This window comes from Emydura macquarii, unplaced genomic scaffold (assembly GCF_026122565.2).
Source record: "Emydura macquarii macquarii isolate MOO-44397 ecotype Brisbane River unplaced genomic scaffold, CSIRO-AGI_Emac_v2 contig_3457, whole genome shotgun sequence".
Taxonomy (NCBI): Eukaryota; Metazoa; Chordata; order Testudines; family Chelidae; genus Emydura; species Emydura macquarii.
The window spans coordinates 33,225-49,820 of NW_027133594.1; the positions used below are offsets into that span (position 1 = coordinate 33,225).

General features: G+C 47.6%; 1 protein-coding gene across 1 annotated transcript in view; it reads left to right on the forward strand.

The window, feature by feature from the left end:
* LOC137144485 (NACHT, LRR and PYD domains-containing protein 3-like) overlaps positions 1–12,866 on the forward strand; it is a 42,316-nt gene extending 29,450 nt beyond the window's left edge. The window contains exons 8-12 of the mRNA XM_067534844.1: positions 217–390; positions 3,423–3,593; positions 5,324–5,494; positions 8,687–8,791; positions 11,878–12,866. Of these exons, the coding sequence (XP_067390945.1) occupies positions 217–390; positions 3,423–3,593; positions 5,324–5,494; positions 8,687–8,791; positions 11,878–11,962 (706 nt within the window). The 3' untranslated portion in view covers positions 11,963–12,866. The remainder of the gene's footprint in view (positions 1–216; positions 391–3,422; positions 3,594–5,323; positions 5,495–8,686; positions 8,792–11,877) is intronic.
* Positions 12,867–16,596: the final 3,730 nt, after the last annotated feature.

Here is a 16,596-nt window from a genome sequence, read left to right on the forward strand (position 1 = left end):
TGAACCTTCATGTGTTGGGTCAGACTAGGTGGAACCGACTGCTAAGCATGGCTGTCTTAAAGAGATCCTTACACCTAGCACAGAACTTTTGGCCCAATTTCAATGCCAATTGGTCGGGAGAGGGGTTGGTGGGCAGGGCCACTTGTCAGAAGAGTTATGACAAGCACAGTTCACATGATGATGATAGCTCGTCTCTGGATTTCCTCTCTTGTGCAGGTTGGAAAGGTGTCATCTCAAAAACACTTGCGGCAGGGATCTTGCTGCTGTTCTCAGAACCAACCAGAGCCTGACAGAGCTGGAGATGTGTGGTAATTGGGATCTGAGAGATACTGCAGTGCAGCAGCTGTGTGAGGGACTGAAACATCCAAACTGCAAATTACAGAGATTGACGTAAGTGACATTTGGCCACCTCTGTGCATGTACAGGTGTCCTTTATCTGAAGTGCCCGTCAGTGTGTGTGGCTGGGATTCCCTTTACTGACATGGAGAAACTGAGTGTTCACTGTCTCTCCAGCATTTGTGTCAATGGCTCACAACATACATTAGCCTGCCCTGTCTGAAATTTTAAATAAAGCTGGACCCACACCAGACAACTGGCCCCACAGCCCCAATTTTGGGGGGATAAATAGTTTTTTTTTCTTTTAAACAGCCTTTAATAAAATGCATTTATTAAAAAGAGTTCACCCTTACCTTTTAACTATCACCCATTTATAGATATTTAAATTACTTTTGACACCTTGACATTTTTATTTAAAACGAGTAAGAGAAAAAGAGGACTTGGACTTCTGACTAGTCTTAACCTCCCAGCTCCAGCCACGGTGACTCTTGCCTTTGATGTTCCAGAGGCTAAAGCTGTTCTCAGAAGAGAGACACCTTCAGTTTGAAGATATACCCTGGGAAGTGCAGCCTGGGAATGGGGATGTGTGTGTGTGTATGCTTACAAACAGGGCAGGCCAGAATGAATGCCAATGTTGGATTTGCAATTAAAAAAAAAAAAAGAAAGAAAACCTCTGGGCAAAGGTACGGATCTTCCCTCTTCTATTTTAACACATTTCTATTCTTTCAAGTCAGAGGCTCCACTGCTCATCCCTGCCCCTGGCCTGTGGTAGGCTTTCAGCAGCCATTGTGACACTTCTGCTCAGATTTTCAGAAGACCTGCATGTTGGATGCTGAGCTCTCAAAAGCACTAGCTGAGTGCATGGCAAAATCAGCCTCCTTTTGCAGCGGCTTCACTCCATCAGTGGAAGTTTGAGGTTAATATTGCCAACCTCTAACGGAGGGACCCCCATTCTCTTCCAAGAACATCAGATCCTTTGCCTAGTGGGCTGAGTGGCTTCTCTCCCCACTTATCTCCACCAGTCCTAAAGCAAGGCCTTCTAATTCTGCCTGCAGAGAGTCCTATATTGGTGGTGGCTCCTCTCCCTAGTGGTAGCTGCCCCTTCTCTCCCTCACAGGTTGGAAGAGGGTGGGGAACGAGTAATTACCTGATGGAGTGGGATGTGGGAAGGGAGAGGGAAGATACGCATCTGATGGGGGTCTGCCTCACTGCTGTGCTGCTCTGACAGATCTGCTGAGACAATGACTAGCTCATTGACTAGCCCACCTCCATCACTTGGGACACTGTCACGCTAAACTAGGCAACTCACTGGGAAGTGTATTTTAGGGATCAATCCTGCGCTGGTGGAGGGAGTATCAGGCCAACTAATGGGCGGGGCTCATGAGCCTGGTGTAATGTCATTCTTCCCACCTGGAGTTTGGCTGTAATGTGCCAATACACGAGCTGGGGATTGCTGAAGTACCGCAACGCTCTGCCTGTTTCATCCCCCCTCCCCCCCAATACCAAGGAGGATGTGAGGAGTGGTGTAATGCCAGCTCTGTGACTTCCTCTACAGAGTGGGAATCCTCAACTGGCTGGTTAGAAGAGCTTTCTGGTCTCTTTGTGCTGCTGGAGCAGAGACATCCCCCTTCTGCCAGATGCTATCAGCGGCAACAACGGCTGGCTTCATTATCTAGGAATTCTGCTTAAAATTACAAAATGAAACTGGCTCAAGCTCACACACAGAAATCTGGGACAACTGTGTACCTCCACTGGGCGCCCTTTCTAGGGGAATATTTCCCCACGCGCAAGACTTGAGTCTGTGTATAAACAAAGCAAACTTTTACTAAAGGAAGTTGGAACACACAGCAACAATGACTGAAAACTGTGCAAATAATTAAAATGCATACCCCCCAGTATTTGGGGCAGAAGTCTTTTTACTCAGTTCCCCACCTTTGTGAGAGATTGCCAACATGGCCTGGTGGTTAGGGCAGTGAGGTGGGAGACCTGGATTCTAATCCTGGCTCCAGATTGGGGATTCAAATAAGAGTCTCCCATATCCCAGGTGAGTGCCCTAACCACTGGGCTAAAGGCGATAAGGGAACCACTAGTTCCTCCTTCACTTCACTAGCCCTGAAAAATGTTTTTGGCCAAAAGTGTTCAGCAAATCTGTGCCAAAATTCATGAATAGTTTTGGGATGACCAAAACTGCATTTTTTGGTGAATAAACTATTCACTCAAAAAACTTTGTCCACCTCTAGTTGTTACCTCCGTTTCACTGGTGAGGAAAGTTGTGGCTCAAATTTCTCAACTGAGTGTCTCCTCTCAAGATATCCCAGTAATGCATTCTAACTTACTTGGTCTCTAAGCCCAGGTATGAAACAGTAACTGTGAGTCCCTTCATTTTACACCCATTGTAAACCCTACTTCTCACCTTTGTAAGTGGGTCTGATACAGGAGGGGTAGGAAGGTCATTTCTCAAACACCCAGAAGGTCTCTCTGGGAGCAGGGATCCCAGCTGTGCTAAGCATATGGGCTGGGGGGAGAGGGGCAAGGGTGGGCAGGGATTCTGTCATCAGCAATATGAGTAGGTGGGAGTTTGACTGGGAGAGAAATAATGTAACTTGTCTTCCAGTTTGGAAGGGTTTGGGCCTCCACAGGCATGGCTCATAGTTTTAGGTACTGGGGAATGGTTTGAGGAAGGCAGGGGAGCTCATACAGCAGCTTCAGAGTTCATTTGTGTAAGCAGAAAAGAAGCAGAATACCAGCAGTGGGAAAGGGTTTGCACTCTTCCTCGGTGTCTGGTGTTAGGATTCTCCAGCCCATTGCAAATGCCTTCCCACCCCACACTGCTCCCCTCCCTTCAGCTAAGCTGAACATTCCCTTGTGGAGCCGGGGGTGACTGACAGAGCAGGGGCACGCACAAAGGAACCCACACGGGGGGCTTTCATGCTGACAGTCCCACAGCCTCCTACTACAGCTCTGTGACTGATCTCTTCTGAATGAACAGTCCCAGTCCAGATGGACACCGACATCCATGAGAGAATCTCAACCAAGAGGGAGGAAACAAGTGATCATCTTCCTTGCTGTTTTTCTGTCTCCTACAGTTTGAACTGCTGCAATCTCACGGCTGGTTGTTGTAGGGCGCTCTCCTCTGTCCTCAGTACCAGCCAGACCCTAAGAGAGCTAGACTTGGTGTACAACAAACTGGGGGATTCAGCAGTGCAGCTGCTGTGTGAGGGACTGAAACATCCCAACTGCAAACTGCAGACCATGAAGTAAGTAACAGCTGGTTTCTTTTAGTCTGTGCCTGTTAACACTGTACTATTGTGACTTCAGCTCTTTCTACTAGGATCACAGCCCTTCTAGGAATGCTCCTGGAAAAACACCTGCTATCTTCCCAAGGAGTGGGAAAGAGACCCACTGTTGGGTAGAGTTGTCATATTTAATAGTTAAGAAGTTGGATCACGCAGCAACACTTCATGCACTGTAAATGCAGTCTTTGTTAACGTACGTACTTGGGTTATTTAATTCACTAAGCATGAATGAGAACACAATTATGAGAGACTTTCACAATATGATTAGAATAACCCTTCTCCATTCAAATTCTTTACCATCATCACAAGAACAAACCTTGGGGCAAAACCTAACAACTAGACAAGGAAACGGGGAGAAAAAGGGGGCGGGGGTGGAAAGGAAGAAGGAAAGTCCACGGGAAGCCCTCAGTTATTTAGATTTTTAAATTTTAGCTTTGTAGATTAATAACAATTCAGGAGCAAGTTATTTCCCCAGGTCTCTTCTCTGGGGCTTGACATAAATGTAACATGGCTGCCATGTCCCTCCCCTTCGAACCACAGCATCCCCAGAACTGACACTGGCGCCTTTTCTCCTACATAGACTCGACAGAAAAAAATACCACAGTTCTTCAGAACTAGCTGGAAAAAATAAATGAGCGAATAAAATAAATATCACTATGCGTCCCCCAGAACAGACGTGACCTCTTCACGTACTCTCAAACAGAACTTCCGGGCAAACCTGGAGCACCAGCGCAGCTGAGAAACTCAAACCCTTCAAGAAATCTATTAGTGGGAGCCTGGCTGGGGAGGCAACGTGGGAAGCATGTGGGGTAGAAACATGGTCCTAGCACTGAGAGATACAACCCTGCTGCCGCCACCATGGAGATATTTCTCACACAACGGAAATAACTAATCAGTGATCTGAGTTCAAACTGGTGCATCTGGGGTGGGGGGTATAATGGAAAGGGCCTGTGCTACTACTCCTATTCCCCCACTACTCATTGCACACAGATGAAAAGCGTTTTCTCCAAGTGTAACACACAGAGAGCAAATGACAGAACATGGCTCCTGACAGAAACAGAGGATATTGCAATAGTCCAACTAGGAAAGTCCCTGGGCCTATGTGACTCTGCTGCCCTCAGTTAGTCCCTCACACTCTGAATTTCTTTGACTAATTTAGACACCTCCAGACCTATTTTCACCTTCTCCCCAGTTGTGTAAGGGAGTCTGAATTGATTTCTCAAAATCAAGTACAAGCAGCTCCATCCCTGGCCTCTCAGCTCTGAGCCTGACTCCTGGCTGTGGCTCCTGGCCCTTACCGCAGCCCTGTTCCTGGCCCTACTCCCAGCTCCAGCTGAGGCCGCACTCCCAGCCGCGGCCTTGCTTCTAGCTCTGACCACGGCCCTGACCTTGACCCTGGTCCCCAGCTCCCGGCCCTCTCCTGGCCGCAGCTCCCGGCCCTGACCATGGCCCAGCTCCAGTTCTGGCCACAGCCTGGCCCTGGCCTGGGCCCCCAGCTCCTGGCCCCAGCTTCGGTTCTGCTCCTGGTACTGGCCCCAACTCCGGCTCTGTCTGCAGCTCCGGCTCCTGAGGGAGCATGAACCAAAAATGTTTGGGGAACACTGCGTTAGAGGGAACAAGGAGGGGAAATGCAAAGAATGGGGCATAAATAAGTAGTCCTTCTACTGTCTGTAAATGTCTGTCTCCTGCAGGTTGTCTCTGTGTGAGCTCACAGCAGCTTGTTGTGGAGATCTTGCCTCTGCTCTCAGCACCAACCAGTCCCTGACAGAACTAGAAATAGGGGGGCACACACTGGGGGATTCAGGAGTGCAGCTGCTGTGTGAGGGGCTGAAACATCCAAACTGTAAACTGCAGAAACTAGGGTAAGTAAAGTTTGTGCCTGTTGTCATTGCAATGCTGTGAGTTACTCTTAATACCAGGATCACGGTATCCTACAGTGCATCCACCAGCCATGGACCAGCCCTGCTCCCCAGGCAAAGAACAGAGTGCCACTGATGTGTTCACTGGTTGTATTTTACTAGTTAAACAACTGAACAACATGGTGGGCCCAGGCCTCAGCCTCTGTTGAGCAGGGAAAGTGGCTGGGCAGCTGCCCTAAAGGGGCAGCCAAGGATCCTCCTGACTCAGGGTAATCCTCAGGTGATGCAAAGCTGGTATAGCCAACTCTGTCTCCCTTCCTCAGGGTAGTGCATGTACAGAGGCAGGGAGGCATATGTTAGGGATAGGAGGGGTGGGGCAGAGTGCAAGGGGCCAGCACAGCAGTTGGGGTAACTTAGGGCAGCCCTGAGGTTCCTGGTAGTTAGACCAGAGGCTCTTTAGGCTCCAACCTGCCCCAGGATCAGGGAGCAGAAAGGTGGCTTACAGCAAACTTCTCCTCCAAGTCTCCTCACCGAGTGCCTGTGAGGACAGAGCCAGGTTCTGAAGACATTGCATGACTGTAGATATGTTTTCAGCAGCCTGTTTATATCAATCACGCTGAGGACCACAGAGTGTGTCAATGTTTCCTCCAGGCTGCCTGGCAGCACTTGATTTGAAAATGGCTCACAGAAACACGGATGACGCTGGGATGAAACAGGAGGAATTATGGGAATTATTCAGTTTGTCTCCAAGCCCCACAATTCCATTGTCTTCCAGTAGAAATCCCATGGCACAGAGCATTGAAAAATCCCAGAATGCATAAAGAACAGTGGAGTGAGAGCAATGAATCGTTGGCTGTCTGATCTCAATGCCGAGCGTGCTGTCATTGTGTGGCCACAAATAAACAAGGCGACATTAACTTGATGGCAGGATAACAAAGCAGTGTTACCTGTTGCACTCACAGATCATACTGGCATTGCCTATCAGCTGACGTGGATATGCAAAACCCACAACAAGCTGAAAGTGTAGTGGTCTCCTTAGTTTAAATAAAGCAAAGAGACCTGCAATCTCTTCTTAGGCCCTGTAAATCTTGGAGGAGGGGAGTGCTATCCATGGTACCTGGTCAGAAGCATCATGAAGATCTGATCACAGCTTAATGGATCAAGCAGCCTCTGAAGTGCTCCTTAGGTTTTATAGCCTTTCAGGGATCATTGGCATGGGCTGCACTCTTGTCTTCCAGTTGGACACTTGGCAATAGACGTCAGATTTCTGCTGCTCCAGTTTCTCAGGTATTTCTATTCATGCCCAGTAGATGGTGATGGTGTGTAATAACGTCAATGATTTTTTGCTCATCAGAGGATATTTAAGTTTCATTAATTTCAAAGATCATTTTCTGTATTGACCCACACTGTTAATGAAAACTCCCCCATTAAGCAGTTCCGATAATATTCCAAAGCTACACACACGTCAGGGGCTAATTCCTGTCAATATTTTGTTTCTTGTGCTGTAATATTCATACCCGTATTTCAGAGTGGTTTCATAACAGTATTTCAGAGTGCAACAACCATTCAAAAAGAAAACAAACAACATCTTTTACAGTTCCTCTGAATAGAATAGACATGTTTTGTATATTCTCTATTATATCTGATACATTTTATTTCGTATCCTTTGGGGCTTACAGTGGGATAAAAGACGGAAAAAAAAAAAAAGGAATAAAACAGATTATCCACCTGTAGAGGGGGACTGTATCAGATTAATAAAAGCAGACAAAAGTGCAGTTTGTAATTTGAGGTGAAAAAATGCATTTTGGATTCTTAGTGTTTCAGGAAGTTTGATTTATGGAACCTTCTGTTCAAATAGATCAAGCAGTGGAACTAGCCAGTTTAAATTTACAATGTCCAATCTTATCTCTGATCTAGCTTCACTATGATTTATTTTTTTCCCATGAGTTAATATGTCATTCTCTACATGCTCTTTCCTATATTTCCCATTTTTAATCTTTGGCTGGACAGAAAAAGTAATCTCATTCATCAATTTATCAAATGTTTTCTGTGTTCCTCAGTTGATTTACATTAATTTAAAGAAATTGACAAAGGTATTTACAAACTTAGGCAAAGTGAAGGAAATTTATCTAAACTTTCCCGTTTTATCCCTGGGAGAGTTTAGATTCTAGTTTCAGCCTATCTGGGTTTCTATAGACAACATGTCTGACACCTTGAAAATGGAATATCGGCCTTCCTTTGTACTGGTTTACAGGTGGAGTTAGAATTAGGCACTCTTTTGGGGAGTAAACTGAGGTAACTGTCAGCAAGTTTGTGTTAAGATGGGGAAAACATTCTTCGAGTCTTGGTTTGGAAATGAGATGTGATCATAGTTATTAATAATTTCTAATATATTCAAGGCATATTAGGTGCCCATGTATATCACCCATGAGTCACTCCTTTCACTCCAGCTCGTTCTAGAGTAGCAGTTCCCAAACTGTGGGTCGGGACCCCAAGTGGGGTCACTCCATCAGCAGATGGGGCCATGGCAATCCCAGAACATGCATTTTGTAAAATGGCCTCCTCCGCACCGGCATGACCTCACACACACCATATGCACGAAGTCATGTTGCACGGAGGATGCTATTTTGCTCTATAAAATGGTGCCCTCCATGCAGCATGACGTCCCACGCACCGTATGTGTGTGAGATTATGCAGCCCAGAAGACTCTGTTTTTAAAGCAAAATGGCATCCTTCTTGCGGCGTGACCTTGCATGTACACTGCATGTGAGGTCACACTGCAGGGAGGACACCTCCAACTTCCATGCTGTCTGGGGTAGTGGGAAACAACACATCTGAAAATGGGGTCATGCAGGGAAAATGTTGGGGAACCACTGTTCTAGAGGATGGAAGTATCCCGTGGTGAAACAGCAGCTCATTACAGCATATTGCTAGAACTCTCAAACCCATTTGAAATGGACCCACAAGGTTCACCTTTCCCCTTAAATTCAGCTGGACGTTTGCATGTGGAATACACAGTAGCTGACACAACAGGTGCACATGGAAAGGAATTCCCTCAGGGGCCTGACTTGCCAATGGTAGCATTCTGATTTATCTGTGCATGTCTGGGTAAAGATTCTCCTTTTAGACACCGACAGCAGTGAATGGAGTAAAAATAAGCATTGTTTCCTCTTGGCACATATTTGTTTCCTGCAGATTGTGGAGTTATGATTTCCTAGCTGATCTTATTGCGGAAAATCCAAGAGCAAGATACCTGTGTACGGGATTGAGGATTCTAGGCTATAAACTCCAGAACTTTCAGTAAGTTACTGCTGGATCCCTTTAATTTGTTTGTGTTAACTCAGTGTCATGATTAAGGTCTTTTTACTTGAATCACAGTGTTTCTTTCCATGCCCCCTAGCCCAAGAACCAACTGTAATTCTTTTCCCACTGCTTTGGTGATAGGTTGCGTTTTGCTTTTTGGAAAGTTGAATAATATAGTGGCTTTCAGTGCATACTAAAGGCAGTATTTTGTTATATTGGAACTGCCAGTTATTTTATTCAGTAGGAAAGATTGAAAACAGAAATCTGGGGTCTTTCATGGTTTAATTAATGGAACTTCCTTTACTCAGATAATTTACAACCACTACCACAGTTGCTCCTGCGACAAAGACTAACAGACAGACAAAAGAAACAAAGAAAAGTGAAATAACACAAAGTACCCTTCATAACCCACACAAACACCTAGCCAAATATTTTAAATGTACAGCTAGCAGTGAGACCTGGCCTACACCTAAAACTTAGGTCAACCTACCTACATTGCTCAGGTGTGAGAAAAAAATCACATCCTTGAGAGACGTAGTTAAGCAAACTTGAGCCCCAGTACAGAATTCTTCCATTGACCTAGCTACCAGGAGATGGATTTACTACAATGATGGAAAAACCCCATCCATCACGGTAGAAAGTGTCCATTACAGTGCTACAGCGGCAGCACTGCAGCTGTGCTGCCTGAGGGTATGTCTACACTGACGGTGGCAAATTCACTGCCATCAGCTCAACCGATCCGGATCGACTGAGCGGAAGCGAAGACCTACTCAGTCGATCCAGAAGTTAATCTACTAAAACCACCTCCAAAAAAAGTGTAGTGCTGCATCGACGGGTACACATTTCCCGGCGGCACAGTGCAGTGGAGACGGCTCATTAAATGGAAGTTACGAAGTTGACGGGAGTTACGCAAGCTACTCTACGTAGCTTGCATAACTCTCATTGACTGCCGCCAAATTTCATCCGGCAGTATAGACCAGGCCTGAGTACTATAAAGTGTCTAGGCCACAAGCCTCAAGGGGAAAAGGAAAACTGTTTAAACCAGTCAGAGAGAGAAAACAAGACTAGGGAAGATGAAAAGCAGATGGAAGAGAATAGAAGCAAGTTCTGTGGGGATAACAAAGCTTTTTTAAAATGTCCAGTTCCATGCACAGTCCTAGAGATCCCATAGACAAGGCTTTGTTTCTGGGGTGTTATAAATGGTCCCCTTCAGAGACACCTCAAGGCAGCTTCAGAATAATTTTGATTTTCCAATTTTGCTTTTTAAATGAGTGTCAGTTTGGGAATAAGTGATTTTCTCAGTCTATTTTTTTCTGGCTTGTTACAAATGCCCCAGGGCAATTGTAATGGGACATACCTGGGTGGGTCACTGGCAGTGAGCTGAGACCTGTGAACTCAGTATCCTAGAGCACAACCCTCTACTGCTGAGCCACGGCAGCCGAGCTTGTAGCTGATTCATAACTCTGTACGTGATTCAGCCACTAGAGGGGGACACAGAGCCACACCAGGCAAGGGTGGGTTACACTAGCATGTCCCTTACCTTAGAACAGCACAGCACTGGCTCCGCTCGCCCATGTTTACTGTAAACAAAGAAACCCCATTCTCCTGAACTGGCAGTGAAGGAACACAAGAGTAAGTGACAGATTGATGTCTTCCTGCAGCCGGGCTGGATTTTGAGGTCCCCGCCTGCATTTCAGTAGTTTCAAGCCAAGTCTGCAGCATCACAACAGCTGCTGCAAACTCACCCCCTGCAAGAGCTGTGTTACTGAAGCCTGCGGGGAGGGGACGTGAGAAGCCCGTGCAGCAAGGAGAGCTGAGATCATGTTGCTTCCATGGAGATGCTGTGAGCTGAATTTTGCCGCCCCTGCTCCCTGTGGGCACTGAGTAGCCCCATAGCAATCAGTGGGACTGTTCGTACCAATAAATGCTCACCATCCTGAGTATAGGCTGCACAATCCAGCCCTTCATGTGCAGAAAGGACATTACTGTCCCTGCCCACAGCTCACGGCATGCGTGGAGTGTGGGGGGACCGGCCAGGCTTCAGACTGCATCAGCGCTTCTCCGCCGTCCCCCACCCTCCAAGTGAAAAGCACCTGCTGGCAGTGAGATCAGCAGGCAGGGCAGTGACAGTGACACAGGTCCTGTGGGCTCTGGCGGACAGCTGGGATTGTGAGCTCTTTGGGCTGGGACCATCTTTGTGTTCTGTGTTCGTGCAGCACCCAGCGCAATGGGATGCTGGCCCATCACTGGGACTGTTGGCACCATACTAACCAAGTCTCCCGGCATGTCAGGGAGACTCCCACTTACAAACAAAAAACTCCCGACTCCCAATTTAATCATGTTATCCCCTGCAGCTACATATGCAGACTCATATGGGATCAGCCACACATGCGCATTAACCTCAATCTCTGACAGACAATATATGTCGGTGAGAGAGATTGATGCTCATGTATGGCTGAGGCGGAAGATTCTGGGTAATGTAGTGGACCTCTGCTCAGGGCCAGATTAACCCGTCACTGGCTCCTGGGTGACCACCGGCTCACAGCGCCACTCAGGCTGGGCCACGACAAATTTGAGCCAGTGCTTTTGCGACTCAGTGTGCGGTGTCACCGTGCTGCTCTGGCTTGGCCCGACTGCCCCTGAAATAACTTTGAAAATGTTGCTCAGCATGCTAGGCGCTACTGCAAGAAGTAGGACTCATAAAGAACCCAATGGTGTGCAGTGCACTCAGCCTCAGATGGATTGTCAGGCAACAGAACGGTAAGGCTGGAAGGGACCCAAGAGGATATCGAGTCCCGCCCACCACACTGAGGCAGGACCAATTAAACCTAGACCCTCCCTGACAGGTGTGTGTCCAACCTGTTCTTAAAAACCTCCAGGGATGAGAATTCCACAGCCTCCCTTGGAAGCTTATTCCAGAGTTTAAATGTCCTTCTAGCTGGAAAGTTTTCCTACTAGCCAACCTAAATCTCCCTTGCTGCAGATAAATTGCTTCTTGTCCAACCTTCAGTGGACATGGAGAACAATTGATCGTGTCTGCATGGAGAATTAACACTTCTTTTCTTGCTTGCTTTTCCCCACAGGATGGGCTGTCTCGAGGTAAATGAAGAAACACACCCAGAGCTGTATGCTGTGAAAAAGATAAAACCTGATTTGTTCATATGGTAGGTCAGTGATGCTCAGACCTCAGTGGTTCAGGAGCCAAATTAGTGATCAACATTACCCCCCAAAAACCCCACAGTAGTGTGAATTCATTGTTTCATTTACTATAGCACTATCTAGTCATATTTAAACAGTATGATGGGAAATATTTCATTTTTATTTTTATTACATATATATATATTCTCACAGCAAATAAGTTAATAACGTAGTGCAAGTTGATAACTTAATTGGTTCATAACACACTAAAATCATCCTGACTGGTTAATAACCTCAATTGGTTAATAATTAAATCACACAGTGCTTTAATATCATGTGCTGCAAAGAGCTGCAGGAGACACATTAAGGGCCACTAGCGGCTTGTGAGCTACAGTCTGAGTATGACTGTGGTAGGTTGAGGAGTGGGACCCATTGCACCAAGGTGGCTCTGGCTTGGTTGCCCTGCCACTTGCTAGGAAAGCAGCCAGGGAGGGAGACCTCTGCCACCCCCCCGTGACTACAGCAGCTTATTTCAGCATCTGTGGCTGGGAGCTAGGTAGAGATTGTCAAGGCCAACCCTCCTGCATGAGGGTGAGAGACTCAGGAGTAGGAGCTGGATTTGCTCCGTGGTTGGTCTGACCTTGGAGGGGGGAAAGGCAGCAGGAAGGGGGCCAGGACCTAGGGGAGGGAGAGATGTGGGATCATGACATGGAGGAGTCTGGCAACCTCCCTTTTCAGTCTCTGTGAACGCAGCAGGGAAACTCAGGAACCATCTTTGGATCTAGAGGGGAATTGTCATCTGTTCCAATAGCTCAGTCAATGTTGTGTCTTTACAAAGTGTTCATAGTTTTACACAGTTGCACAGCTATTCAGTCAGTATTGTCTGTATCCCTCTCCAACACTTATTTATCCCAGATGTACCTTTTTGCTGGAATCCAATAAAGATCATGAATCAAGAAATAATTTTCCACTTCAAAGTTTGTGTTTCTTGTCATTGCACGTGCTAATGCACAAGAATTCTCTCATTCTCCATTGCTAAGGGAGCTCTCAGAGGGGTTTGCCAGACATTTTTTCATGTTTCCTGGCTCTTATCCATTACAGTCAACACTTTCAGCAGTTTGTGTGGGCAACAATGGGTTTTTTTTTTAACTTCTTTGGGTGCTCCTGGCTTTTTCAGAAAGTCAACACACTGTAACTATAGATGAAGATCCATTACACTCTCTGTGAACACATGTACAGTGTTCTCCTACAATAGTTTTATACAAGATTTTGGAAGATCTTGAAAGTAATGTAGAGGGGTGAGATGCTTTAGGGGCAGGCCCAGGAATCTTGGAGAAGTTTTTGGATGTAAAACATGAGCCCCCCATGTATGTGAAGATTTGATTGTGATAGGCCAGCTCGATGTCTGCCTCCAGGTGCTTGGAGTAAGTAGTAATGAGAGCTCAGTGAAGGTGTCACCCCCTGTTTCCAAACGCTCCTTATCTCTCATTGTTCTTTGGGGAATGTGAAGTGCATCTTGCTTCTGAATATAAAATGTTTCTGCTCTCTGAAGAAGAAAATATTTGTTTCCCTCCCTACTCAGGGCTGCTTATTTCAGGAGCCATGAACTGGCTTTTTCACTCTTTGTGTTCATAGTGATTGGAGCAGGCCATGCACTAGTTTGTCCTGCTAAATCTGGATTAGTTCATATGGTAATTCCTCTCCTACAGAACTAGGATGGAGCTAATAGATTGCTGGGTCATAAGGGACAATTTCTGCCTTCAGTTACATCCATGCAGCTATAGTGAACCACAAAATGTACTCACAGACAAGACCCAGGATCTTCCTGCCAGCTCAGGATTGTTCCTGCAGAAGCCTAAGGAACTGCACAGGGGGTAACTCCAGGTGGAATTTGACCCTAACATATTCTGGATGATTCTCCCCTGTACAACTCCATGTTCAGACAGCTGTGCCTGAGCAAGGCTAGTGTGAAGAGCGTATCGAATCTTACTAAGGAATTTCACCCGCTTTATAGGCCTAACACTAGTGCAATTGGAGTCAACTGCAAAACTCCCATTGACTTCAGTGGGGTCGGAATGGGCTGTGACGGAGTGTGCAAACCCCACACTGGCCAGTAAAGCACTTAACAAGCTGCTGGGGCTTAATTATCCCCCACCCTGATGCACCTGCAGAAGGGGTGAGGCTTGGAGGGAAGGGTTAAAATGGGGATTTCCCAGCTGACATAGGAGCTGGCTTGGAAGGAATCTAGATCTCTAGTTCTCACTGTGGTCAGGAGCTGACTAGAGACAGCTGCCTGCTGGAGCCTCCCTGAGGAAAGAGATGTCTCCTGTGGAGCTTATGTTTGATTGTTACCAGTGACTTTCCTGTGGGTGCTGATCAGATGGCTGCAGGTGCTCCCCACCCCTGATGGGTGTGACTGCCAGATACAGACCCTCTGCTTTTTCTGTATCTGGCTAGAAACCCAACGGGGCTTTGTAACAAGCCCCAGAGCAACCAGGTCACCCAGGCTTTGTAGGTCTGATCTGAAGCCCACTGAAGTCCAAGGGAGTCTTTCCACTGATGGTAATGGAGTTGGATTCAGCCTTATGTGAAAAAGGTACCTCAGGAGCAACCACCACATCATACCAGCATCAGTCTCTTCTTAGGAGGGGACTGGGCTGGTTCAGAGCTTTCTTTGGTGCTGATGTTTTCCTCATACACTAAAGCAGAAGCCAGGATGAGTCTGGGTGTGATGGTCTCATTCTCTGGCTGCGTTAAAACATTCCCAGCCCTGAGGTGTCCCCACAGAACATCTGGCAACACCAGAAGACAGGAGACCCAAGTTGCATTTTGTAATGGTTAGAGTTTGCCCTGCTCCATGGCTGTCCCTTTCCCATGCCCCCTGCTGAGATCTGTTTCCCTTTTTGTGCCCCCTCCAGGCCTTTTTTTGGTTAAAAAAATTGTCTGGCATCATCTTTGGCTTTGTGTGATACAGAGGGTCACACCAGGGCATGTTTGATTGCAGGCAGCCAGTGACCATCACTGAGAACAGGAGATGGGGCAAGAGCAGATGAACTGGTGAAGTGGGACCCCTCAAATCCCAGCCAGTGCTTGTTAGGAGGGGCAAGGTCTTTGCAGGGTGACATGTGAATAGTGTGCTGGTGCAGATCTAGGGATTTTGCACTGCATCTGCCATGGCAGTGAAAGCTTTTGCAGAGAGACAGAGATTTCCCCTGCCTACTTCTTCAGCATTTGCCTTAGGAGCTGCTAGGGCTTGTTCTTGCATGAAGCCAACAGGTCCCTCTCACCCTTATTCTACTCGCATGTTCCCCATATAGCAGTAACAGGTCCTTCAGTTCAGGGATTATAATATCCCTTTCTGCTGCAGCCAAGGCAAGGAATGAGCAGAGGGGAATGGGGGGTGTTTCTGTTCCCAAAGTGGATTCTGTTTGCACTTGTGCATTTCTGGTATGAAATCTGCTGGAGAATCAGGATGGTACAATTTAGGGGGCTGTCTCCATGAGATAGTTCTACAGGGTTAATTTAAACTGGCTTTTAGAGAGGCTGGAATGTGGGACAATGGGAAAGTCCAGTGATTAAGGGGCTCTGGAGTGGGACTTGAGACTGCTGAGTTCAGCTCCCTCTGCTACCAATGTGACCTTGGTCATGTCACTTAGGCTGAGGTCCACAAAGATATTTGGGATCCTAATTTCCATTGTAATCAATGGATCTGGGATAGTCCATCTCTGCTTCAGTTTGTAAAAGGAGGATCCTACTGCCCTTTGTTACGGGGTGTTGGATGAGAAGCAAATGAAAAAATATTGTGAGTTGCTCAGATACTAGGTGGATCTATCAGCACGTGCAAACAGAGAACTAGCGTGTGTGTGTAGTGCACTTAAATGTGTATCAATTGTCCGTCTGTCCTCACACCCAGTTGGTGCATTCATTCACTCCATCTCACCTAGCATTCACGGCACCCCCACTTTCACTCCATCCTGTTTTTCTACCCACATGCTCATTACACACAAACTCCCAAGAGATTTCTTAGTGCGCCACCTACCCACATTCATTCCACTATGAGTGCGCGCACACTGCGTACAGACAGAGCCCCTCACTCTGCTCACCCATCCCTGCACTGCACCCCCCCACCTGGTCTACGAGCACCCATGCCCTCTGCACACACCCACTCTAGACATATGTCCCATCACCCTCGGGGCAGCTCAGCAGGTGCCTTCGCCGCACCAACTCCCAAGCTGCAAAGGGCAGTGGCGTGGCGCGGGGGCCAGGCCCCTAAGTGCTGGCTTGTGGGGGGGCAATGGGCTGCCCCTTCACGACGCACACGGGACTGGGGGTGCTGGGACCTCCAGTGCCCCCCACCCCCTGTGTGTTGTGAAGGGCCAGCCTGGGGTGTGAGGCTGCCCCATCCGAGCCGGCACTGGGCTGGAGCGGTGGGTAAGTGCGGGGTGCCAGGCCAACCTTTCACAACAGGCGGGGGGTGCAGGAGGCTGAGGGGCAGCTGCTCCTGCGCAGGCCTCTCCCCCGTATCCCCAGGCCGGGGCATGAGGCCACCCCTATCCGAGCCAGCCCTGAGCTGGAGACCTGGGCTGGAGCAGGCAAGGCAGGTGCCAAGCACCAGGTAAGTGAGGGGCGGGGCGCAGCGGAGCCACCCCTGGATGTGCACCCGT